The following is a 25275-nucleotide window of genomic DNA, read 5'->3' as shown; positions in this document are numbered from 1 at the left end:
GAGGCTAGAAGGAGTCTTGCGTAGGCCAGGCAGGGAACAGGCAAGCACAATGAGATTCATCCAGTTACACAGTGGGGACAAAATACGGAGTTTTCTTTTTCCCACCTTCCAGTTAATGTGGTCCAACAGTAGATATGTACACACTACATACTACACACGAAAATCTTCCACACTTTGCCCTTAAGAACAAGTGCTAAAGCAGTTTAAAAAACAAATCAGCCTCTCCTTGATTCTCATCAGCAGAGGGCATTCATTACCAGCCACACCGAGGTGGAGGCAGAGGCTGCAGTGCAAGGAGGGGGGTCACAGTCACACCCGAGGCCAGACACAGCCCTGCCTGGACACTCCCCGCGGCCACACTACCCATCCCAGCCCTGAGCCTGCGCCCCCTCTGGCAGGTGCACAGGCCTGCAGTGGGCGTGCACGGCTGCAGGACGCTGAGAGAAGCGGGGACCTGTAAGTGGGGAGGACAGAAGTGCAGGCTGACCGCAGCCTCCTGCCCTGGGAGCCTCTGTGCACGAGGTTTCGTCCAGGTGCCAGGAGCATCCTGGGTATACAACAGGGCAAACAAGAAAACACCCGGCTCCCCCCCAGGAGTCATCCTCTTGGGCGGAGACTGGGAAGGGATCCAGTGGCGCACGAGGCCCAGGGTGCCCGCCAAGGGGGAGCCAGCGGGGGGCGCGCATGGAGCAGCAGAGCCCGGGGGCAGGGCGAGAGGGGACGCCTGGCGTGGCCACCGGAGGAGCAGGGGACAGGAGTGGCGGGAGGACCCGGGAGTGAGAGCGGAAGCCCTGCTCTCCAGCTCCGACAGGCACTCCGGCAGAAGGTGGTCGCTGGGCCGGAAGAGCTGCAGGTGCCGCCCTGTGTGAGGGTCTCAGCGACCCCCATGGGCCTTAAGGGCTCAGGAGAGCCTGGGCAGCACAGTGGAGGCGGGCACCCAGGTTGGCTCCCAAGCAGAATGGGAGCAGCGCGTGGGCCGCCGCGGGGAGACCACCAACGGGCAGGTGGGGAACTGGGTCGGTGGCCGAGAAGGCGGGGCTGTGCTGGAGACCCAGCTGCACAGCCGCCACCTGGCAGCTCGAGGGAGGGGGCGCCATCCCAGCGAGGACGGCGCGGGGAAGAACCCGAGGAGAGGAGACGCCCCGGAGCCTGCGAGCAGGGGGCGCTGTGTGCGGAGACGGGGTGTGAGCAGAGCCTCTGTGTCAAGGGGGTACTGAGATCGCAAAATCCCCCCCCAGACTCCCACGTCCTCACCCCCAGACCCTGTGCCTGTGCAGACATGATTAAGCCGGGACCTCGAGGCGGGGAGACCGCCCTGGACTGACAGGTGGGCCCAGGGTCATCATGAGGGTCCTGGGAGAAGGTCAGATCAGGAGATGCGGTGGCAGAAGCAGAGGTCGGCCTGACCAGGGACGGGAGCCAAGGCACGAGGGGCCTCCAGAAGCTGGAAGGGAAAAAAGCAGAGGCTCCCCAGAGCCCCAGTGGGAGCACAGCCCCACGCCTGCGTTTGTGCTCTGACCCCCAGAACTGGAAAATGACACGGGCACCTTCTCACCCGCTCAGCCTGTGGCCGTTCGTTACAGCTGCTACAGAAAACTCATGCAGCATGTTCTGCGTTTTATGACGGAGACACTGCGCGTGTCTGTACAACGAGAGAGAGGCCGCGCTGAGGCCGTGGGAGAGCGGCCACCCCCTGGGAACAAGAACCAGGACGGGGGCAGAGTGGCCACAAAGCAGGAGCCATGGGTGCATCTCCCCGCGTGGTCTCTCCCTGTCCACAAAGACGTTCACAGCCAACTGCTATGAATACACAACTGCTGTAGCAAGAAAAGAACAATCTTAATTTTTATCACTCCGTAATTTTTATCACACCAGAAAGTGGTATCTTTTCATCGGAAAGGTTTTCAAGCTTCACCGACACCAGCAAACCGGCACCAGGCCAGCCCCCAGCACCTGCTGAGGAAGGGCCGGGGAGGCCACAGTTTGGCTCTGCTGTCTTCTTTGCAAAACAAATTTTAAACCAGAGAGCAGAGAATAAAACCTCGCAGAATGTGGAACCGCTGAGTGCAGCCAGCGTCTATCAACTGCGTCACAAAGTCTGCTCTCTGGACCTCCTGGAGCAGCACCTAACTAGCCTTTGATACCCAGACAAGGGCCCCCAGACCCTCAGGGTTCCCTTTCAGTGCAGTTAAGCCAACAGAGAACCCCAAGAGGGTTCCCATTTGGGATGTTTCACAACGAGAATGCAAAACAAAGCTTCTTCCTTTTCATCACTCGTATCTGCATCTGCTTCTTTAAGTCCACCTTCAAACCTCCCAGCCCCAGTCCAGCACATTCATCGCCTGAGGGAACACGCCCTGTGGCCCTGTGAGGACGGAGTGGCCCAGGACCTCCTGGCGGGAGCATCTCTCAGAAGCCGACGCGGGCACCTCGTCCGACCGTCAGCACAAGAATGTGACTCCTGGACGCGGGCCCGCGGTCAGTTTTGTCCTGGGTCAGGCCGGGGAGCCAGAGGCACAGCAGGCCTGAGCTCAGGGTGGCGCGGCTGAAACCAAGTGACGCTGCGGAGTGTGACTGTGAGGACATTTTAAACCGTGGGTGAGTTCTGATTGTAGAAAAAGGCGCGCGTCTCTACATGCTACAGGCCGGGACGGCACGGGTGTCGTGAAGTGGCTCAAGAGGTCCGAGCTCACAGAGGCCGCTCCTCCCAGGCACTCTGTCACACGCCGCTTAGAGATGCCGGCACAGGCTTAAACTGCCAGCTGCCTGGACAAAAGCCAGTTGAGAAGAGAAATACATATGCACTCATCCTCCTGGAGGGAACTGTGAATTCCTTCTACATTTGATACACTGTGTGCTGGCTGCTTTGAGACACGAATAAAAGTCCCATCTTCTCTAACCTCATAAAATACACAGAGTATATAAACCAGTTGGGAAGTGGAATGGTAGCAGGTGGAAAGTGCTGGACGAGTGGAGGGGATGCAGAAGTCCTCCCTGACCGATCCGGACAGCGGAGAAGAGGACACGGTCAGGAGGAAGGGGGGGCAAGGGTGACAGGATGGGGTGGAGCGCGTCCTGCTGGAGCCGCCGGGCGTGGAAAGCTGCTCCCTGACGGCCGCGACTTCAGTCACCTTGGCCTCTAGCGGCGCCTCGGCCGGCCTCCGGTTCCACCACTAGGGACAGCCCAAGTGAGAGGCCAACCCATGCCAGGTAACGCCTGCAGCTTCCCGCCACGAGGGAGTAAGAGGGCCTGGACTCAACCCCTGGCCACACGCATCTGGAAACTGGACCAACTGAGTGCGCTGGTGGCCCTGAGCAGACACGTGCTAGCGGGAAGGACCTGGGCAGGAAAGGGCCCCGTCCACCCAGCGCGTTCGGTCTCTGGCTGAGCAGCAGGCAGCGTGCGTGGGGCGGTGCCCCCGAGGCGGGTGGAGAGCACCCCAGGCAAAGGACGTCCCAGGGTGTCTCCGGGCGAGCAGTCCAAGAGCTGCCCTGGGGCTGAGCCAGCCAGAGCAGAGGGACCGCTCACTGCACACACGGGCACTGAGACCCCCGGGACACACCGGGGATGGGGCTAACCCTTCCCTCCTTAGAAGACAGGCTGCTCTAGACCCACCAAAACGGTTAAACATCAAGCCCCCAAAGCTTAAACTGACTTGCAAGTATCTTAACTGCCTGCCAGAAAGAATTCTAACACTCTTCAAAAGAATGAAACAAAACCTAGTGCTCGTAAACATAAAAATTCATGATTTATGGCAACCGATGAAAAATGTCTAGACACGTGAAAAGAGAAAAATGTAACTTGTAACCAGGGGAAAAAAATCAAGCAGACTAAGGACATGACAAAGATGATGGATTAGGAAACAAGGACATTAAAACAGCTATAAAAATATTCAACGTAATCAAGAAATTAAATGGAAAAGGAAAATAATGAAAGAACTGGAAAATGTAAAAAGAACTTCTAGAGTTTAAAAAAACCCAGGATTCCCGAAATAAAAATTCCACTGGGTAGGTGTGGCAGCCACGCAAATGTGCTGCTCAGATGTCCTGCTGAGAGGAGGCACAACTGGCCGAGGGCCCAGGTGCTGACCCTCTGGGCCCGCTACGCTGTTCACGCTGAGGCCACGCTTCCCAGATAAGGGGCTCTGCCCACGACCAAGAGCAGCAGAGGTTCCATGGCAGCCTATCCGTGGGCCGTGGGCCTCTTCAGCAGGAGCCTTTGGCTCTAGGACACCCCGTCGGCCTGGCCAAACCCGTCCTGGACTGTTCCTCCCCAATCTCTTCCCCTCCCCTCCCCTGTCACAGGGCCAGACTCCTTCCACCTCAGGTCTGGTCCCTTTATCCTTCACAGGGGCTTCCCTCCAAAACCTCATCAGCGTTTAATCCCATCTTGGTTTCTGTTTCTCGGAGTACCCAAACTAACACAATGAATTAACAGCATATTACATGTAACCGCAGAAGAAAACAGCAGTGAACTTGAAGACTGAGCAACAGAAACTATCCCAAACAAAACACACAGAGAAAAAGGCCAAGGACAAATGGACAGACTCTTAGTGACCCGTGGGACAGGATCAAGTCATCCAGCATATGTGCACTCAGAGTCCTCGATGGGGGAGGAAAACAATCTGAAGAAATAACGACCAAACATTTTCCAAATGATAGGACAACTAGAAACCCTCACATCCAAGAAACTCAATAAACCCCAAGCAGGACAAACAGAGAGAAAACCACAGAAGCACATAATACTTAAATTACTGAAAACCAGTGATAAAGAGAGTAAAGGAAAGTCTTAAAAGCAGCCAGAGAAAAAAGTTCCGTTAGGTACGAGGGCCAAAGATAAGAATAACTTCGTACTTCTCCTCAGAAACTGTGCAAGCCAGGAATCTATGGAGTATCTTTAGTGTTGGCAGAAAACAACTGTCAACCCAGAATTCTATGATGAATGAAAAATCTATCAAAATGAAATGGAAATAAATATATTTCTAAACAACAGCTAATAGAAGCCATCACTAGCAGGCCTGCACTATGAGGTCCGCTATTAAAGGGGGCTACTCGGCCAGATGAAACCTGGACCTACACGAAGGAACGGAGCACAGCAGAAACGACAGCTGCAGGAGGAAGGACAGGGAGGAGGAAAGACTGAATAGAAAGCTCGAATGAACTGTTTAAAGCCAAAGTAGTAACAGTATATCCTGAGGCTCCTAACATGTGTGGAAGTGAAATACACAAGCGTAACAGCACAGAGGACAGGGGGGAGAGAAGCCGGCTGCCAGGGGCTCACGTCGTGTGTGACGTGGCCCGATGCTGGCTTTCTGGGGCACCGTGACAAGGTAAAGGTGTGCAGTGCACACCCCACAGCAGTCACTAACGATGAGATAAAGAGGTGCAGCTGACAGGTCAACGGAGGGAATGAAACAGAACCACGGAAAACAATCAACTAGCCCACAGAAGCCAGGGACAGAGGGAGCAAGACGCTGCTGCAGGGCTGAAATGTGAGCAAGTCAGGAGCAGCAGGTCCCTCAGCTGAAGCCCCTCCCCGGAGGCGGGTGACAGCACGAAGGTCACGGGCGCGCCCCCTTCGATGGATGACCTCTGTGCCGGTACTCCGGTTTCTGCTCAGAGAACGTCTAACTCTCCAGCCCCAGCTGCTACTGCACGCAGTTATCTACCAGTTAGAGAATCACTCTCAGGAAAGAAGTCCCGTAAGAAAACTGCCGCTTTATGAGCACTAACGATTCGGTAGGAAAGAACACCCAGTGAGTCTGATGACCCGATGCCCTTGGAAACACCATTCGGGAGAAAGCCGACCAAACCCCCGCCGCTCAGCCCCCATCAGACAAATCGAGGGTCCTCCCGGGCCCACAAGCGACCCTCCTGGATGGGCGGCTGACCCGCTCTCCCCGGAACTTGCTGCCCGAGCTGGCTGCCCTCCTGGGCATCTATCTCTTCCTCCTGAACGCCTGCCCTGAACGACGCCCGCTCCTCCACGACACCTCTCCTCGAGCCGAGGGAGCCAGCACCACTCCTGGGGACTCCCGAGGCCACTGTCCCATCCTCTGGGTACCCACCCTGGTGACGCCCGCCGCAATCAACAGGGACTTGGATCCTAGAGGGCGGCCTGCCTGCCAGTCCCATTCCCAGCACCGCCTCGGGATCGGACACGTGAGGTCAGCAGGCAGGCACTGTCTCGGAGGTAAAAGATGTTAAGTGACGCGCGCGAGGTCACCGGGCGAGAAGGGGCAGGCTGACACCCGAGCCCAGATGCTCTGACCCTTGAATCCCGGAACGTCTTGCCCACCACCCCCTGCAGATATCCGCTGCGTTAAATGGCACGTCTCCGTGCGCTGTTAGCGCGTGAAGTCCCTGCACCACGTGGAGCTTTCCCCTCCCGTCAGCCGGTACACACTGAGCTCTGCCGCTATGAGACTGCAGAACGCATGTCAGGGTCCAGTCCACAACCACCCTGCCCTGGGAAGGCCGGCTGCCCTGCTTTTCCCGCCCTTTTACGGGTGCCTCAAATAACTACCCGGGGAGCGGGGGGCACTTTTATTTCTTAGCATCACCTCAGGGATAGTCAGTGATGCTCGGGGTTTCCTGGAGGACTAACTATATGTAGTAATTCTAGCGTCAAATCCTGTGCCGTATTACTGTAAAAAGGTGAATTTTTTAAAAAAGGATGGAATACGCCTTGGCTCTTCGGGATCTGCTTTACTCCACTGGAGCGATAAATTGTAATATTAGGTACTATTGACTGTGCTCTCTCTAGATGCACCAAGGAGCTGAAAGCTACTAAATAACTGTGGGGTGGCTCGGGGATTCCAATTTCCCACCCCTGTTACTCCTTATTACATACAAATGCTGATGAGCCCTGCTAAGAATTCCTCATTAATTTTAAAGAAGAGCACCAGAGAAATTATTTATGAAAGTCACTTCTGTGATATGCAATGTCCCCAATTTTCCATTACCGTTAAACACAAATCAAGTATAAAGAAAATGAAATCAACTTCCAAAAAATGTTATTTTATCAAAGGCCATTTTCAAAAACAATCTTTTTATTTTAAAAATAAGTGCCTCCTATTTTTAGCACACAAACACCACAGCCTATTACAAATACTCCACATTGAGGTCCTGTCTTCACACCACAAGCGTCACAACATCATATACTTTAAATGTCTTAATCCCATTTAACTCATATTAACTGTGAAAAAGAAAAGCTCCTAACTCAAGCACTCGTTCAAATACCTGAGAGCGGGATGTGTCCTAAAAATCCTAAAACCAAAGTAATGACTGGACACACGCGAAGTCCAGGCACCCCTGGTGGGTCAGGGTGCGTGTGAAACACTACTCTATCATTTCGCACCAGCAGGTTCCTGTGAAAACCTGCAACTGCACACCAATCAGTGCACCTGGTAAAAAGTCTACCTTTTATATACTAACTTTCTTCTCCAAGGGACATATGTTATTTTCTGTACGCAGAAATATAAACAATGGGACATGGAGACAAACACTGAACTTCAATCATGGGCTTTCCACGGAGCACGCAGTGAGGGCAGAGGGGTGCATGCCTCTTCCAGCCACAACTAATGAAGGACAGACTGAAGACATTTAGCACCTACTTTCACGTTAAACGACTTCTAAACTGAGAATCGGTATTTTAACATAAAAGATAGATACCAAATTAAGTTCTAACTAAGGTTTGAACATCGAGAGGAAACATGAAACGACCAAGTCTGTACCTTTCTTCTACAGCAGGTTTAGATACATTGATCCTAAGGCTTTTCTGTTTATTGCAAGTTTGTCTTTATTAAGGTGAACTTCGTAAAGGCAAGAACATACAGTGTTAACATATTAAAGTTATTAAACATCTCTATTTTAAAAAATGGTAAAGAAGAACTTGATACGGAAAATGAAAATAGTAACCTGAGATAGTAAAGAAATAAAAATAGCAGGAGAGAAAACCGAAGATCCTGTTGTCCTAGCAACTGTCTTGGACAAGATCGGATTCATGGAAGGAACACAGTATCTTAATAGCATCTGGCCTCCTTAAATTGGAAAGAGATGGAATCGGTTAAGTGGAGACCGACTCACAGTTTGTCTACCCCAAGGGAGGGCTGCTCAGTAATAAAAAGTGACCTGGCACAGTGTCTGAAAAATGACTTAAAAAAATTAGCAGGCGCTCATGCACACGTTAGGTATTTATATGAATTTGTCTATAGGGTCACTTCCAAACAGAAAATCGGAGGGGCTGTGTGAATGAAAAATGCGTTGACACATGCTTCTCAGGCTCCGGGTACTCACGCCCCTCTGAGATCCCCGGGCAGTCCCTGGAGACCAGATGGGAGGCTGAAGGCCAGCAGGACCGCAGCCAGTCCAGCCACAGGACTGAGCCAAACGCCCAGGCCACCGAATCAACCAAACAAAACCAAACCGACGTTACAAGTCCTTCTGTTCTATGAAAACCCGAGATCCTTTCTCTCCTAAAAAGGTCACTCCGCACCAGTGGAGGCCCCAGGGCCACAACACAGCTGAAGGGGCAGTGCTGACACGTGAACTATGCCGCAAGCCGCTGGCCCGGTCTGCACGGGAGGCCCCGCGGCCCCAGCCGGGAGCTGGGCGTGAGGGGCTGCCTGCCATGGATGGCAGACGCCGTGGCCTCACCTGCCCTCCCGGAGCCGCAGGGCCTCACCTACAAGCGGCGACGAGAACCGTCGTGCCTTCCTGTGGGCACAGCGCGGGGCCCGCCCCCACAGATGTTCAAAGCTGGCCGGCGAGGCCACTTCCCCGTCAGCCTCGTCCCCCTCCCGTCCCGAGCCCTCAGGCCGGCCTCCCCAACTCCCGCTGCTCCCGCCGCCCCGGGTGCCCCAGGGGGAGACACCTTCCTGACCCGACCTCCACCGGCTTCTGCCCGCACACCTCCTCCTACCAGTGTCGCCCTGAGCTGGCCCCCGAGCCTCGCGCCCTTCCCTTGTCTCTCAGGTTCTCCTCACAGGGCTTCTTGCAGTCAGTGATTCTGAACAAAGCCCACAGCTCATCCCAGGGGGCCCACGAAAGCCCTTTCCCCACAGCGAGACTCAGGATCCCCAAGCAGCCGGGAGCCCCCGGGCCCTGCCTTGGGTCTCAGTCCTCACCGCTCCCCCTTCCCTTCACAAACACGCGCCCCGGAGCCAACACCCCAGCGCCCCTGCCCGCGGCAGCCCCGTCCCAGCGGCCTCCGGCCCTCACGATGCTGCTCCTCCTCTTGGAGAAGACCCAGGCCCCCAGGCCCCCGACGACTGGGCTCACCCCCTCGTCCTGTAATCCCAACACCCGGGCCACCACCGTGAAGCCCTCTCCCCCGTCAGCCCCCAGCGGGAACCACGTCGCATCCTACATCGGCGCGTCTGTGGTTCCCACTGGTCGGTGACTCTCCAGAGCTCTGTGTCCTTAGAGCAGCGTCTGGCACTGAGAGTGCAAGGAATGGGAACCGGATGAATACACAGGCCAGGGGGGCTCCCAGGGCCTCTTCCTGGCTCTGCAATGTGACAAGCGTGGCCACCACGGGAACATATCACGCTGCACGCTGAGGAGCCAGAAAGCAGGCGCCCAACTCCGGGGCTGCAAGAGCTGAGAGGCCCCATGAAGAAGTTCCCGGAAAAACAGCCCCCTTCCCAGGATATGGGCCACCTGTCGGGGCATAAGTCATGCAGACCGCATGCCCAAATGTCAGCATGGACCTCAAACTACACAAGGACAAGCAAAAGAAAAAATTACAAAAGCCCAAGAAGCAAAATGAGTTGTCTGGACCCTGTGACCTGGACGCTTGCCAGCTCAGGCCCCGGTGCCCACGAGTCTATCCAGCCTCTAAAGGAAAGATATCCATAAACCAGTGTGCCTGACGGTCTACAACACAAGGCCACTGTTGCCACAAGCAACTCCCCCTCTTAGGAATCCCCTGCGCCCCCACATCGTCCCCACTGCCACCAGCATCCAGTTCAGAGCACACCCAGGTGTGGTCTACACTGCTCCCCCACTCTTCTCCTAGGACCATACACGTGAGTCTGAAAGTCATATGACCAATACCCACGTCCATCGCAGGGACCTCAGGCGCCTGCTCTCCTGTCTCGCAGTCACAGCCCTTCCCCTGTGGACCCTCTTTCATTTGAATCCTTCAACGATAGTTTAGTTTTGAAAACCTAGGGAGTAAGAACAAATCTGGCTGCACAGGGAACGGCGAGGTTGCCCCGGGAGACAGCGGCTGCGGGGAAGGAAGGTGAGCTTGTCCTGGTCACAGCCATGCCCCCGTCGTCTCCCACCCATTCCCTGAAGCTCTGCTTCCCCGCCTCCACCTGTGCCCCAGTCGACATCCAACACGGCACGCAGAGCCATCCTCCTAACACGTGGTTCAGATTCTATCACTCAGAGCACGCCAACGGGCCACAGCTTCACTACGACTTCAACCAAAGTCCTCACACCACAGCCCACGGGCCCTTGTCGCGCGCCCTGCTACCTTCTCACCTCACCTGCGCTGGGCCTGCCCCTCCACTTCACCACGTGGACTCTTCCTTTCCTAGAACGTGCCGAGCCTGCCTCTACCTCCCAACCCCGCCCCCTCCCCGCAAGTGTAGCCAGGACACCCACGTCTTCTGGTACCCAAGGCCTCTCTCCACAAAACAGCTCCCACCCAGGACGGCTTTGCTCCCACCCCACAGCACTCAGAGGCCTCCCTACGTACTGGTGATCGCTGGTCCACTCCTCCCCCAACTCTGTCTTATTCCCCAATATCCCCAGTGCTCAGAACAGCGCCTGCAACAGAAAGTAAGTATTTGCTGCGTGGTAAGTGACTCGATGTAGAACACGGCTGAGATGACCCCGCTGGGGCGTGTCTGCAACGTCAGGCTCAGCACCACGTGCGCGGGGTGAGCTGCCTTCCCTCGTACTGCTCAGTGCTCTGAGATGCCCGAATAGCTCTCCCGGACACAATCCTCCCATCACCGCACAAGCCTTTTATCCTCTGCATTTCCCTCCTACGCCTTCAACGCTGGGGACTGAAACATTTCTCCATCCCGGGGGTTCACTGAGCAAATACATTCTGAGCAAAGGGAGACACAGAGCTCCCCACTTGGACCCTCTGTGGAAGGGACATGGGAAGAACCAGCACCAAATCAGCTTTCGGGTCACACAGAGAAACAGACGCCTTCCGTTTCCGGCAAAACAACAGCCCGGTACCTTGAAAAACCTCTTGATATAAAACCTCTACAAATGCTTTTAAATGCACTGATGGGCTCTACGAGAAATCACAAGGGGCTGAAATGAAGAGCGAGCTGGAAACCAGAGGGAGAGTTGCAGCCTCCGCCACCCCGGGGCATCTTCAGAGCCGCTGGGAGGCAAGGCAAAGCGGTGCCAGAGCAGGTGGACACCTGTGATGCACCTGTGCACATATGCGCAGCTCCGAGGGCGCACCCTCAGGGAAAGGCGGGAGGGAAGAAAGCGCCCTGACGGCAAGGGTGTCTCAGCGGGCGTCTTAAGAATTCACAGCCTCAGCCCGTCCTCACACAAGTGTGGGGTTCCAAGCCTCACCATCCGGGGCCTGGAATCCCACAAGCAGCAAAGGAAGCTTACAACCCGGCTCCTCCTGAATCTCAGGGCCTGGAGGCGGCAACAGTCCTTCCAGGAGCAGGGCTGTCAGCGTTAGCAAACAACACAGGGTGCCCCATGAACGAAATATTTGGGGCGTGCTTATACCGAGAGAGTCTGGGTTCACCTGAAATCAAACGTCCCTGGGGCCCAGGGATAAATACCCATGAAGCATGAATTCAGTGTCCAAAGTCTCCAAAATGCAGAAGGAAATAAGCCACCACGGGTAAGAATCAGAGGAAACGATAAACGACAGAGTCAGAGACAGGCCTCCAAACCTGAGATCACACACAGAAGATAGTGACTACATTTAAGATGTTTAAAGCAAGGGAAGAAACTGAGAACAGAAGCAAGGAATAAGATCCTACCAACAAATCAGAAAGTACCCACGTAACAAAAAAGAAATTTAAATCTAGACCTATCTTGGTTAAACTCTAAAACACCAAAGACAGAAAGAGTAGAAAGTTCCTGAAAGAGAAAAGGAGACCATAATATTTCATTAAAAAAAAAAAACAAAAGGAAGCAGACACTTCTGGGGAAGAAACTGTCATAAAGGGACTTCCCTGGTGGTGCAGTGGTTAAGAATCCACCTGCCAATGCATGGGACACAGGTTCAAGCCCTGGTCCAGGAGGATCCCACATGCCGCGGAGCAACTAAGCCCGTGTGCCACAACTACTGAGCCTGCGCTCTAGGGCCCACAAGCCACAACTACAGAGCCCAAGTGCTGCAACTACTGAAGCCCGCACACCTAGAGCCTGTGCCCCACAACAACAAGCCCGCGCTCCGCAACGAAGAGTAGCCCCTGCTCACCACAACTAGAGAAAGCCCGTGCGCAGCAACAAAGACCCAATACAGCCATTAATTAATTAATTAATTAGTTTTTTAAAGAAAGAAGAAACTGTCATAAATTCCTATTGCTGGGGTGTTTATGGCCATGAACATATGGAAAATACCACTTGCACCTGCATAAACAATTAGTATCACAAATTTTCTTACTTCCCATTTGTTCCCCTAGAAACAAAATTGTTCTTCTGATGCAAGCTTCTTGTTGCCCCTCCCTTTCCCTTCTGAAGTTAACCATGTAAGCGTCTAATTTTAGCCATTTACCACCTACTTATTTTGTAATTCCCCATATGCATATGAATAAATTTGGGGTTACTTTTTCTGTGTTTAAAGAAAAAAAAACACAAAAGGACACTGCATGACTTCTTTTTCCAAGAATTAGAAGTGTTAGCCAATAATTTCCAGCCACAAAGTATCAACAAGTTCCATATCCACTATAAAATATGCATACGATATAATGGATGTATTATGAGAACACCACCCTCCTCATGCTTCCCAAGTGTCTCCATAAGCACAGTGCAAGTGCACTTCAAGCTTCTTATGAAATCATGAAGTGTGTTTCTACTAAGTTTATTACCCTTATTATATTAATCAGGATGATACAGTTGACCCCGGAACAACGTGGGCTGAACTCTGTGCGTCCACTTATCTGCGGATATTTTTTGGTAGTGAACACTACCATGCTACCGGGGCCCTGGGTGGCTGAATCCACGGACAGGGGTGAACCACAAACCGTGGATACAGAGGCCCGCCTATAAGTTATATGCCCCCACGTTGTTCAAGGGTCAACTGTATAAACTTGTCACGTTGTCAGTGGAGTTTGGCTGAAACATACTTAACATTAAAATTTTTTTTCCTAGAAAATGAGGAAGCAGGGAAACTGATTTCTACAGACCACCGCCATAAAAAAGCACCCCACCAACCCCCCCCTTATTGCAGGAAATGAATGGCCACAAAACACCCTCCACTCTAATACTGAACCAGTCCTTCTCTAAAAGAAACAATTCCTTAAAATGTTCCCAAACTGCTCGCTCCCTCCCTGCAGGGAACCAACCGGTGTCTCGGTGTCTCAGAGACACACAAGCCTCGCGGCTGCTCGCCTGGGCGTTTCTAGAAATACGCTCTGCAGCCTGGCCAGGGAACCTTCTCTGAGGAGCAACAAACCTTTCCAGCTACAAACAGCTGCAAAAGACACTCACAGAAGGGCTTTATTCATTCGTCTTTATCCCTCATAACACACTTTCTAGAGGGAAATTTGGTAATAACTGTTGCTCATGTCTTTCACACTCAAAAGAAATTCTGTGAATGAAGAAATATAGTCACTATTATTTACATTCTAATTTCAATTTATCATTTTTTAAAATATCAAACAACTAAATTTCCTTTCAAAAAACAGCATTCCTCTAAATAGTCACACAATTTTTACCCCACAAATATAAAGGCTATGGCAGGCATGGTGACTTCTGGTAAGGGGGAAAGAGCAAACACACAGCGGAGAGAACTGACAGACATACCTCAGCCAGGTGTCATCGTCAACACCAGCAGTGACGTGTCATGTTGATGGTACTTCAACCCTGTGGTCTTTCTCCCCCAAACACACACATCCAGGCTAATTGTAAGAAAAACACCAGACAAACTCCAATTGATGGACATTCTCTAAAACACCTGACCAGTACTCCTCAAAACTGTCAGAATCACTAAAAACAAGGAAAGTCTGAGAAGTCATCACAGCCAGGAGGGGCCGATGGAGACGTGACAATTGAAAGCCACTTGCTGTTCTGCATGGGATCCTGGGACAGAAAAAGGACATTAGGGAAAAACGATGGAAATCTGAATAAGGTATGGACTTTAGTTAGTAATATGTATCAATATTGTTCAGTATTGGTAACAAATATACCACACTAATATAAGATGTTAATATGGGAAACTGGGGTATGTGAGAACTCTACAGTACCTTCATTTTTCTGTAACTCTAAAACCGTTCTAAAAAATGAAGTTATTTTTTAAAAACACTTAAGCATTTTAAAAATTAGATTTCCCCAATCATTTAAATATTGACTAAAAATTTCAATGTTTCTAAACGTTTAAATTGTAAGTCCAATATAGTATTAATAGATGCCCTTTAACGCTCACAGATTAAAAATAAGACAAAACTTAACAACGATGAAAAATTGCCAAATAGCCTCCGTGTGTCACTGGGTAAAATGACGAATATGTCCAGCTTCTGGTGGACTAGTGCAGATCAAGGCCCCTCCCCAGCCACCAAGAAAAACGGACAACATATGAAAAAACATCTGTGCCCGAGACATCAAAGGCAGGGCGGTTCCAAGGCCCCAGGAAAGGAAAGCAAGAAGGGTGGCTGCAAGGTGACTGCTTCCCCCTAGGGCCCCGCCCACTCTCACAGGCAGGAGCCTGGGGCTGAGCCAGCCCTCAGCAGGGAGGGGCCCTGGGGACAAAACTGCAGGTCAGGACCCACCAAAGAGAAGGGGCTCTAGTAAAAGTGCTCCATCAGGAAGGTCAAACAGGAAATACACCAGACCTCACCAACCTAAGCACAGTGTCCCCTGGCTTGGTTTCTGACAGACTCGGGAGTCTGCCCTATTAAAACGCTGCCAGAAGACAGTAAGGACAGCAACAGCAGCCTCACGCTAGCTTTACAGTTCTTCCAAAATAATGACTGGCATTTTAAAAAATACCAGCATACCAAAAAAGATTAAATGTCCCCAAACGGAAAGGACAGAGGGAGAACCAGTTTAAACAGATGGAACAGAGGTCCAGATATTACAGTTACCAGATAACTTTGTGATTAATATGTCAAAGAATTTGGATAACAAACTAATTTCAATGGACAACTCAAAATTATACAAAAGTGGAAATGCTAAAATCAAAAAGGACTACAATTAAAGTCAAAACTTCAAATATAGAAAATACATGTCTAGGAGCAGATTGGGAAGAGCTGAAAGAGTAGTAACTTAGAAGACAGAGTGAAGAACATATCCGGGCTGAAGGTCATAGAGAAAACAGAATGAAAGATACAGAAAAGAGGGACACAGAACATGGTGAAAAGGTCCAACGTGTGGTCAAGTGGAGCCCAAGGAGAGCAGAGAAAACGGGGTGCAAGCAATATTGAAGAGGTGCTAGCAAGAGTCTTCTAACACTGACAACGAATATCAGCCAAAGAATGTTCTGAAGTACAAGCAAAGCACACACAGAAGTACAGACGCACACACCCCAGGACAGTGTAGATGCTCAAAACCAAGTCAGAGACGCCACCTCAAAACAAAACAAAACGAAACCTCGCCAGAGACATAGGAAAACGGTCTTCAAAAGAGGTCTGCACCTACATGGTGGGCAGCAGGACACAGCAGAGGCAGGAGAAACACCAGTGAACACTGTGGAAGGAGCAGTGGTAGCAGTGGCGGGAACCTGGTGACACACTGCGGGGACGGATCCGGGAAGGAGACGCACTGACCTGAGGGAAGCCGGGTTTCTCACTATCTGAGAAGGACATGGGCTGGGGGACGATGAAAACAAGCCTTGTTGTGTCACTCTGGAATTGAAGGTACTGATGTGAATTCATAGCTGTCAATACACTGAGAGACAGAAACGAATAGAGATGTATACGGATAAAACAGAAATCTGTGAGTCCATAGTGATATAAATAAATAAATGAATAAACAGAGAAGAGAGAGCATTTCTTTATAGTAGAATAGTAACTAATAATGTAGAAGGAATGACAGAATTAGGAAAATTACATAATCATTAATTTAGCCAAGAAAATCAACAGATGCTAACTACTGCGTCAAGGTTTGATGAGAAAATGGATACTTACCTAGTTTCAAAGTACTTCCCCTGAAAATACTTATTAATTACAAGGAGTAAAAGAATAACTTTACAGCGAGGACACTATCTCAGTCAAGTGATCAAAGTTAATAGAAACAGTGATGGGACAAAGAGGAATCACAGTGCTACCTGGTAAGATATAATGAGTTCTGTGACCTTCCTACAAAAAACACATGAAACCTAAATCTAATCATGGGAAAACATCAAACAAGACCAAATTGAGGGATATTAAAAAGTAACCATCCTGTAATCTTCAGAAGTGTCAAGGTCTTGAATATCAAGGAAAGCCTGAAGAACTGATCAGATTCAAAGATTCTAAAGAGACAAGATATTTAAATGCAATCCATTATCCTGGATTAGACCTTTTTGCTCTGAAGAACATTACTGGAACAACTGATTAGCCTTGAACAAGGTCTGTAGATTAGAGGTAGCAATGTATGAATGTTAATTTCCTGATTTTGATAGCTATATTGTGGTCATGTAGGAGAATGTCCTTGTTTACAAGAATTACACATTAAAGCAGTGGTTCCCAAACCTTACTGCATATCAGAATTGGCTGGAGGACTCCTTAAAATAGATTCCTGGGCCCCATCCCCAGAGAATCTCATCCAGTATGCCCGGGCTGGGGCCTGAGAACTTGCATTCCTCATGAATGCCCAGGTGATGCCGATATGGGGACCACACTCTGAGAATCTGTGCGTTAAGATGTTTGAAGATAATGGGGTATAATGATGACCACTTACAAAGGTTCAGAAGTTATTTTTCTACTCTTGCTATTTTTCTAAGTTTGAAAAATTCCAAAATAAAAACTAGAACAAATTAAAGACCATTTTAAACAATAAGGGTGAGAATTTGTTGTCAGCAAAGCTTCCTCAGTCAGAAGAACTATGATCCTGTGTGAAGGTATGGAGACCAGGGAGGGTAAGAGCAGCAGCAGGGCAGCCACGGGTCAATCTGCACGAACTGACCACATAAACCATAACCACAATGTCCCGAGGGCTTAAACTACACGAAGAATCACGACATGTGACAAAAACACCACAAAACAGCAGAGGTGGGTAAATGGAGTTACAAGTGTTATGAGGTCCTTACAGTGTCCTGGGACTAGAGGGCTACTAACTGATAACAGAAGTTAATAAATCAAGGATGACTATTGTAATCACCAGGTTAGCCACTAAAAACTAGTAAAAGAATGATAACTAGTAAGCAAATAGAGGTGGAAATGGAATAAAAATGTTAAAAAAAACCCTCTTAATCCAAAAGAAGGCAAGGAAAAAAAGACAACAAATACAAAGAACAGGTAAGAAAAATATAAAACATGTAGTAGGATAAGCTATTTAAACACAAATGTATCAGTAATTACACTAAATGTGAATGGACAAATATTCCCAATATTTAAACTGGACAAAAACTAAAGACATAACTGTTTTCAGGCTAAAAGGTGTCCACTGGAAATACAAAGATACAGAATGAATGAAATTAAAAGATGAAGAAAAAGCAATACCATGCAAATGCTAACCAAAGGAAAGTTGTAGACACTACGTAAGTTTCAAATAAAGTAACCTTTAAGGTAAGAACCGTGCCTAAAGTTAACGGGGAAAATTTCATAACATATAAAAGGGTGACTCTATTAGGAATGTAGAGCAAGTCTAAATTTGTGTATGTCTAATAATACAACCTCAAGATACACACAAAGCAGAACTTGACAGAAATAAAGGAGGCAGAAACCCACACAGAGTGACAGATTTCCAGACGCCTCTCACAGCAAACTGACAGAAGAAGGAAACAAAAATCAGTGAGAATAGAGACAATCTGAAGAATGTGATCAAGAGACTTCCTTTCAATGACGCTGCAAGAACCTTGCACACGACGGGGCAGAGTAAGCCTTCTTCTCAAGGACCGTGAAACATCACCAAAATGACCAATGCTCAGCCGAAAAGTCAGTCTCAGTCACGTTCCAAGAACAGGAATAAGACTGTTTCTGACTAGAGTGAAATTAAGCAAGAAATCAGTAACAAAAAGACAATTAGAAAGATTCCAACTGCTTTTAAATGATCCAATATCATTTGAATTCGCACACTGGTCAAAAAAGAAATCAGATTAAAATTAGAAAATATTTTGAATTGAAGGATAATGAAAACATAACATCAAGAATTATGAGATGAGGACTTCCCTGGTGGCGCAGTGGTTAATAATCCGCCTGCCAATGCAGGGGACACGGGTTCAAGCCCTGGTCCAGGAAGATCCCACATGCCGTGGAGCAACTAAGCCCGTGCGCCACAACTACTGAGCCTGCACTCCAGGGCCTGCAAGCCACAACTACTGAGCCCACATGACACAACTACTGAAGCCCGCGCGCCTAGAGCCTGTGCTCTGCAACAAGAGAAGACACCACCATCAGAAGCCCACACACTGCAACGAAGAGTAGCCCCGCTCGACGCAACTAGAGAAAGCCCGCGTGCGGCAACGAAGACCCGATGCGGCCAAAATAAATAAAATTTTTTTTAAATTAAAAAAAAGAAAGAATTATGAGATCAAGTTAATTAAGACAAATTTGGAGGGCAATGTGACCAGCTTTACACGCATATATTCAAAAGCAAGACAGGCTGAAAATCAATGATCCACCCACTCATACTAAGAAGATAGAAAAACAGCAAATGAAAAGGAAAAAATAAGGAGCAATAATCAGTGAATTCGAATGTACAACAAACAATACCAAGCAAGAAGCTAGTTCGCTAAATGACAAACTTCTTTCAAGAGTATAGAAGGAAGGGACACACCAGGACCAACAACAGGGATGGAGAAGGGGACAGCGGTCACCATCAGATGTGATCTAATTAAAACATTAAAAAAGGACACTTTAAACAACTTAGTGAAAGAAATTAGAAAATTAGAAATGAGGGCAACTTCCTCAACAAACACAACTTTCAAAACCTAAGAAGTAACAGAATATTGAACATTCCACATCAATTAAACAAATTTATAATTTAAAATATTTCAACATAGCTCCATCAGTCAATCCTTCTAAACACTGAAAGAAGCAGTAATAACAATCTTAGGCAAACTCTTCCAGAGAATAAAATGTGAGGGTCCCATCTCAACTTAGTGTTTGATAGCAGCATGATCCTGATAATAAATCTGACAAGGATATTACAAGAAAGAAAAATTACCATCCAATATAAATACAAAACTCCTAAACTAAATACGCGAATTAGGTTCAGCTACACATGCAGAGCATAAAGCACGCGCAAGTGGGACTGATCCAGGAAATCAAGGTTGGCCTCACAGTAGAAAGTCAATCTCTAAAATTTTTATGACCATATTAACATAAAGAAGAGAAAAACCACCCATGACAGACAAATGTGATAAAACTCAACACCCGTACTCAATAGAAGGTCCTTGGAAACTACTAATAAAATGGAACTTCCCTAATCCGAGAAAGAGTATCTACACCTAACCCAGAGCAAACATAATATTTGGTGAATTATTGAAAACTTGCTCCACGAGATCAGAAACAAGAGAAGGGCGACCACGGTTACAATTTCTATCCAACCATGAACTAGAGACTCACCCAGTGTAGTAGGGCAAGGAAGAAACACAGGTATAAAGATTAGAAAGAAACAAAACTGTCATTATTTGCTGGCATGCATTTTCCTTTTTATATGGGACTTTCAAATGCCCATTTTCCATACAGATTTAATTTTTTTTTTTTTTTTTTTTTTTTTTTCGGTACGCGGGCCTCTCACTGTTGTGGCCTCTCCCATTGCGGAACACGGGCTCCGGACGCGCAGGCTCAGCGGCCATGGCTCACGGGCCCAGCCGCTCCGCGGCATGTGGGATCTTCCCGGACTGGGGCACGAACCCCTGTCCCCTGCATCAGCAGGCAGACTCTCAACCACCGCGCCACCAGGGAAGCCCCAGATTTAATTTTTGAAACTTGTAGTGTTTCCCGTAATTGTCATGACGATGGCCTGGGCTGTTGGTTCGTTGGAATTTATTTGCTCTGAGAAGCGTCTCCTCCCAGCAGTAAGCAGGGCCACCTGGGGCCCTCACCCACTCCACGAGGGACGACATTGGTGCAACTGGGTCTCCTCCATGACACATCAGGCCACTCCGTCCCCGGGAGCCCTGCTGGACCTCCTGAGCCCCTCATCTGCCCACCCATGCTCGACCACAGTGCATGCCCCCCTACCTGGCTACCACGAGGGGCCCGCCTGTTCTGGGTACCATTCAACTTCTCTGGGGTCATTTGGCTCAATCTTCCTTGCTTACAGAGATAGAGATAAACACAACCTGTTTATAAAGAGACATACATCAACAGAAAAGACGAAATGCCTATGAACAGTCCCCCACTTGTAAAGATAACTGACGAAGTAATAAACACACAAAAGCGTAAGCTCCCTGAAGACAGTGACTTGGGTCCCCTGCCGTCTCCCGCCCCCCTGAACCTCGTGCTCCCCTTCTCTCCTCACTGCAAAGCCATCCCAACCAGGACCACAGCTTCACACGACCGTCACACGCTGACGACCTTCAGACCCCAAACCCGTTACGGGCAGACCTCGGAGGCAGGTTCAGGTCCAAACAACACAATAATGCAGGTCACGTGAATTTCTGGCTTCCCAGCGCGTATAAAAGTTACGTTTATGCTATACTGTAGTCTATTAGGTGTGCAGTAGCATTATGTCTGCAAAAACCACTGTGCATGCCTTACTGCAAACCTTCAATCAGTAAGAAACACAGTGTCCACACAGTGCGATGAAACGAGGGCGACCACCCACTCCGCACCTCCTCTGGGGAATAACGAGCATCTCGGACCTGCCGTGGCCACTGAAAAGTTCTTGATCCTTCCTGGAAACCTGGACCTCTGCGCCTCCCCAAAGTCTGCCGGTTCCAGCTCCAGAGTTCTAGTTCCTGAGGCCAGAAACCTAGAAATCAGCTTCCTTTTCTCACTTCCCAATACAAAAGCTCAATAGCCTCTGTCGGTTCTATCCACAGCCTGAGCACTGTCCCAAACGCCCACAAGGACCACCCTGGCCCCTGTTGACACGCCTCTCGGCCCGTACGCCGTTACCAGCCTCCCGGCTTATCTCCCTGCTTCTGCCTGCACCCCTACTCATCCATCCTTTAATCAGAAACCAGAACGTTCCCACTACAAACAAAGTGCATCACACAAATCCTTCTCCTGCCCCGTATCCTGCAGAGGACAAGCCAGAGCCCTCACACCAGCCCGGGGGGCTTCCGCAACCTCTTACTGCTTGTCCCTGCCCGCCCGCCCGCCCTCCCTCCCCCTCCACGCTCCAGCCACAGTGGCCTCCTGCCTGTGTCTCTGATGTCCCAGACACGCAGAGCTGCGCTGCCTCGGTTCTCCTCCCCGTGTGGCCACCTCCCCCAGGACACCCACCCCCTCCCCTCGCCCCTGCAGCCTCTGCTCACCCATCAGCTTCTCGGTGAGGCCTTCCTGGACCATGACCAGGACTTCAAATCCAACTCCCCCAGCCCACAACAGCTCGGCCCTGCCCTCCTCTGGGAATTTAATTTTCTCCACAGCACTTGCCACCGTCACTTAACGAATTCTTTGCTTCACCTTCCGTTTATTTTCTGTTTCCTCCCACTCTGATGTAAGTGCCTGGGAGGTCGGGGATTCTTCTCCGGGTCACGCGCTGCTTTGCTCCCAGGGCCTAGGACAGGTCTGGCACCTAGTACACACTCAATAAATATTTAGTGGAATAAATAACTGAACTAATGAACAAACGGAGTAAATGCATGAAAGAACAAGACGAAAGCGCCTGATGCCTGAAGAACCTGAAACGAGCAGAGGCGGCTACTCAAGTCATCCGAAGGCACCTTGCCCATCAGGTCACAGCTGCATACCAAGTGCACTGCCTCTTACGTTAAAAAATGCAATGCCTCTCTTTATTACATAAATTCATTTTAAAAGGAAACTTTATATCAGTAATACAAGTGAAAAGCCAGTATCACTCAACACAAACAGTAGCAAGCATAAGGAAAACTACCAAAACAAAGCCACGTGCCGAAATCCCACTCACATGTGGGTGACTGCACAAGCTCTGAACCCTCTGCCCGTTGCTTCCTTGTTTAAAGGTGAGGGCGTTAAAGACACATTATCAGTAAATCACTACTCTGGGGTAATCAGAAGAATTTACAAGTTAAAAGGGCAATTTATTTATCTGTTTCAAAATTCTCTGTGCACCACCTCCAAGCCCCCAGGGCCCGTATACGGACGAACGGACACCACCAGTGGGCTCACAGGCGCTCGCAGGGCTGTGATGAGGGAGGGGGCTCTGCAGGGGCCAGGGCACCCACCCTGCAGGACCGGATTCATCAGAGGTCACAGAAGGGCTGCAGGCATGGGACAGACTCTTCCGCTTTGGCCTTTCAGCTCAGGCGCTTCTGCACTGCAGAGGAGGGCTGCAGGGAGAGACCCGACGCGGAGGAGGCCAGACAGGAAGCTGCAGGACAAATTTAAGTAGGACGGTGGAGGCCGGCACAAGGTAGCAGCCCTGATGACAGGACCCAGCCGCCTGTAAGACGGCCTCATCAAGGCCCAGTGGGTCATCACGTGTAGGGTGGGGACAGTGACGGGGGTGGGTCTCCCGGCCTCAGCAGGAGCGGCATTGAGGCACCAGCAGCCGAGAGGAGCCGGCTCAGCCTCTGGCCTGCCAGCTCCCCTCAAAAAGAGAAAGAGACACCACGCACGCACTCACATCCCCGCAAACGTCAGGAAGAAAGAAACATGCCAAAGTACTAACTGTAGGTCCCTCTGAGTGACACCTTTACAGTTTTACGTACCTCCCCGAATGTCTACATTTAATAAAACCACTTCCAAGGCCACCAAAAGAACTTACTTAAAAGAAAAGGCCAAGTATCTCAGGTAAGAAAGAGAGCAACGGGGTATCCCTGGACATTTGATCAAGCATCAAATCAGAGAATCACAGTCATGCAAAGATATCTAACCAAGATTTCAACTCACCTAAGTATTGACTGCTCAGCTTGAAGTTCTGACCTAAGTACAATCAGTTCTCGCCTTTGCCGATAACCAAACACAACCACCACTGACGGGGAAACGGGTCACGGTCTCACTACCCCACTGATGCCACGATTCTCAGAGGAGGTGCTCACTCACCGGCCAGGTTGCAAGGCAGAACTTACAGTGTTCTCTAAGTTCACCATTCACCATGCTGAAAACAGGTAATTCACTAAAAAGCTACGGAAATTAGAAAGAAGACCAACAAACACTCGGCCCCGCCCAGCTCCCGCCTCACTCCTGCCCCTCGCCCTCCCAAGGGCTCCCGTCCAACCGAGGACCTTCTGCAGAAACACACACCTTCCCTCCTTATGGAGGATGTACCGTGAAGAGGAAGGCGACGCCAGAAGTGAAATCTGACATGAAAGGACGTAGAGGAAAGCTGAGGAAGAGAGAAGGTCCTGACGTCAAGACAACACGCTGACCCGGAAGGCTGCCCGCGGCATACACAGCCCAGACGGGCAGCGCCCTGCACGCGGCCCTGCCTTTCGAGGAGCTGCGTCAATACACTGATGAAGGGGGAAAGGAGAATTACTGCAGTGAAAACGGAGCTCTCTCACTAAAACAAACAAACAGAAAGCATTCTTCAGAGAAGTGGCTTTGTGCCAGTCGTCTGAGACCCGGCACTCGAGCGCCTCACCTCCATGAACTCATGGAAGACCCGGTCACTCTGGTGAGAGCCGATGGTGATCTCTGGGAGGTAGACAGGGATGGTTGTGTAATTCAGCACCTCCAACTTGTTCTGAACCCTAGAAGATAAGGCAGATACAGTCACACTAAACGTCAAAGTAAATATAATAAAATACGCTCTCAGGCTGATTTTTAAAAACATCCGTATTAAAAAAATTCAACCATGCATTCCCAAGCAGTCATCTCAGAAGCCAAACTTTCCCCCAAAGACCATCTGGGCTGTGGGAGCTGCTCTTCTGAAACCACTTCCAGAGCCGGAGACGGGGTCTTTCAAGAGTCTCATGGCCACAGGTGACTCCCTTTGGGGACAGACACAGTTTTGAAAAATAAAAAAGGAGCCGCAGTGTGTTTTAAACATAGGACTACCAGGAATACAAAGCTAAACACAAACACCACATGTCACAGTGCCGCGCGCGTGGTCTGCTCTCATGAAAAATGTGCACATTTAATGACTCTTGGGGGAAAGAGACGAGCAACTCTCCTGCATCTCCCCCACCCCACCCCACCCTCCACGCCCCGCACGATGCCCACGCCGCCTGGGGGACCGATTCCAGGAGCCGAGGCTGACGAGGCCTTCGTGGAACCGGAGGGCGGGGCTGGGGTGAACTGCCCCGCAGGACAGCCTGCTGCACCCCTGCTTATAAACGTCTGCTTCCCTGCTTTTCTTGGCACCGAGAAACACACATGAGAGGACACACTCCATGCTTCACCATTTTATTTTGAATGCTAAAATATTTATACTTTGTTATAACTTGCTTATTTTAAATTAAATTTAGTCTGAATATAACCACTATACTTGAAGATAAAAAGCATTTTGAGTGCTTTTAGGAAACAATGTTAAAATAAAGTTTCCTTTCCTACGGGCTCAAAACAAAGAAAATGATTATTTTAAATGGCCCCTTTCCCATTAATGACTTATAATGGCAGAAGACGTTTCTGTCTGTAATGGCCCCAACGGAAGCTCTTTAAATGGATCTGGCTCTCAGCCGCTTTGTGAGGACAAGCCCAGGACTGTCCCCTGCACCCTGGGCAGACTCGGCCGCAGTCAGAACCGCCTGGTCCCAGCCCAAGCCCAGGCGACGCCCGGCCCCTCTCGCCCATAGAGGACCACAGAGCACTGAGAACCTGTGACAGGCCGAATGTGACTGAACAGGAGGCACAGGCACATCCCAGGGTCACCGTAAACACTGTGTCAGTGTCACTCGCATGACAACTAGTAATCCAATAACCAAACATCACT

General features: G+C 49.8%; 1 protein-coding gene across 2 annotated transcripts in view; it reads right to left on the bottom strand.

Annotated features, from left to right (window-relative positions):
- NDUFA10 (NADH:ubiquinone oxidoreductase subunit A10) overlaps positions 1-25275 on the bottom strand; it is a 47658-nt gene that overhangs the window by 1028 nt on the left and 21355 nt on the right. Inside the window, exon 9 of one of the 2 annotated variants that reach the window (XM_082629744.1) lies at positions 23986-24094. The exons of the other annotated variant lie outside the window; for it this stretch is intronic. Within the exon in view, the coding sequence (XP_082485870.1) occupies positions 23986-24094 (109 nt within the window). The remainder of the gene's footprint in view (positions 1-23985; positions 24095-25275) is intronic. 2 annotated transcript variants of the gene reach the window in all.

This window comes from Mesoplodon mirus, assembly GCF_964341445.2.
Source record: "Mesoplodon mirus genome assembly, chromosome: 8".
NCBI lineage: Eukaryota > Metazoa > Chordata > Mammalia > Artiodactyla > Ziphiidae > Mesoplodon > Mesoplodon mirus.
This window is presented reverse-complemented; position numbering and strand designations above follow the sequence as displayed.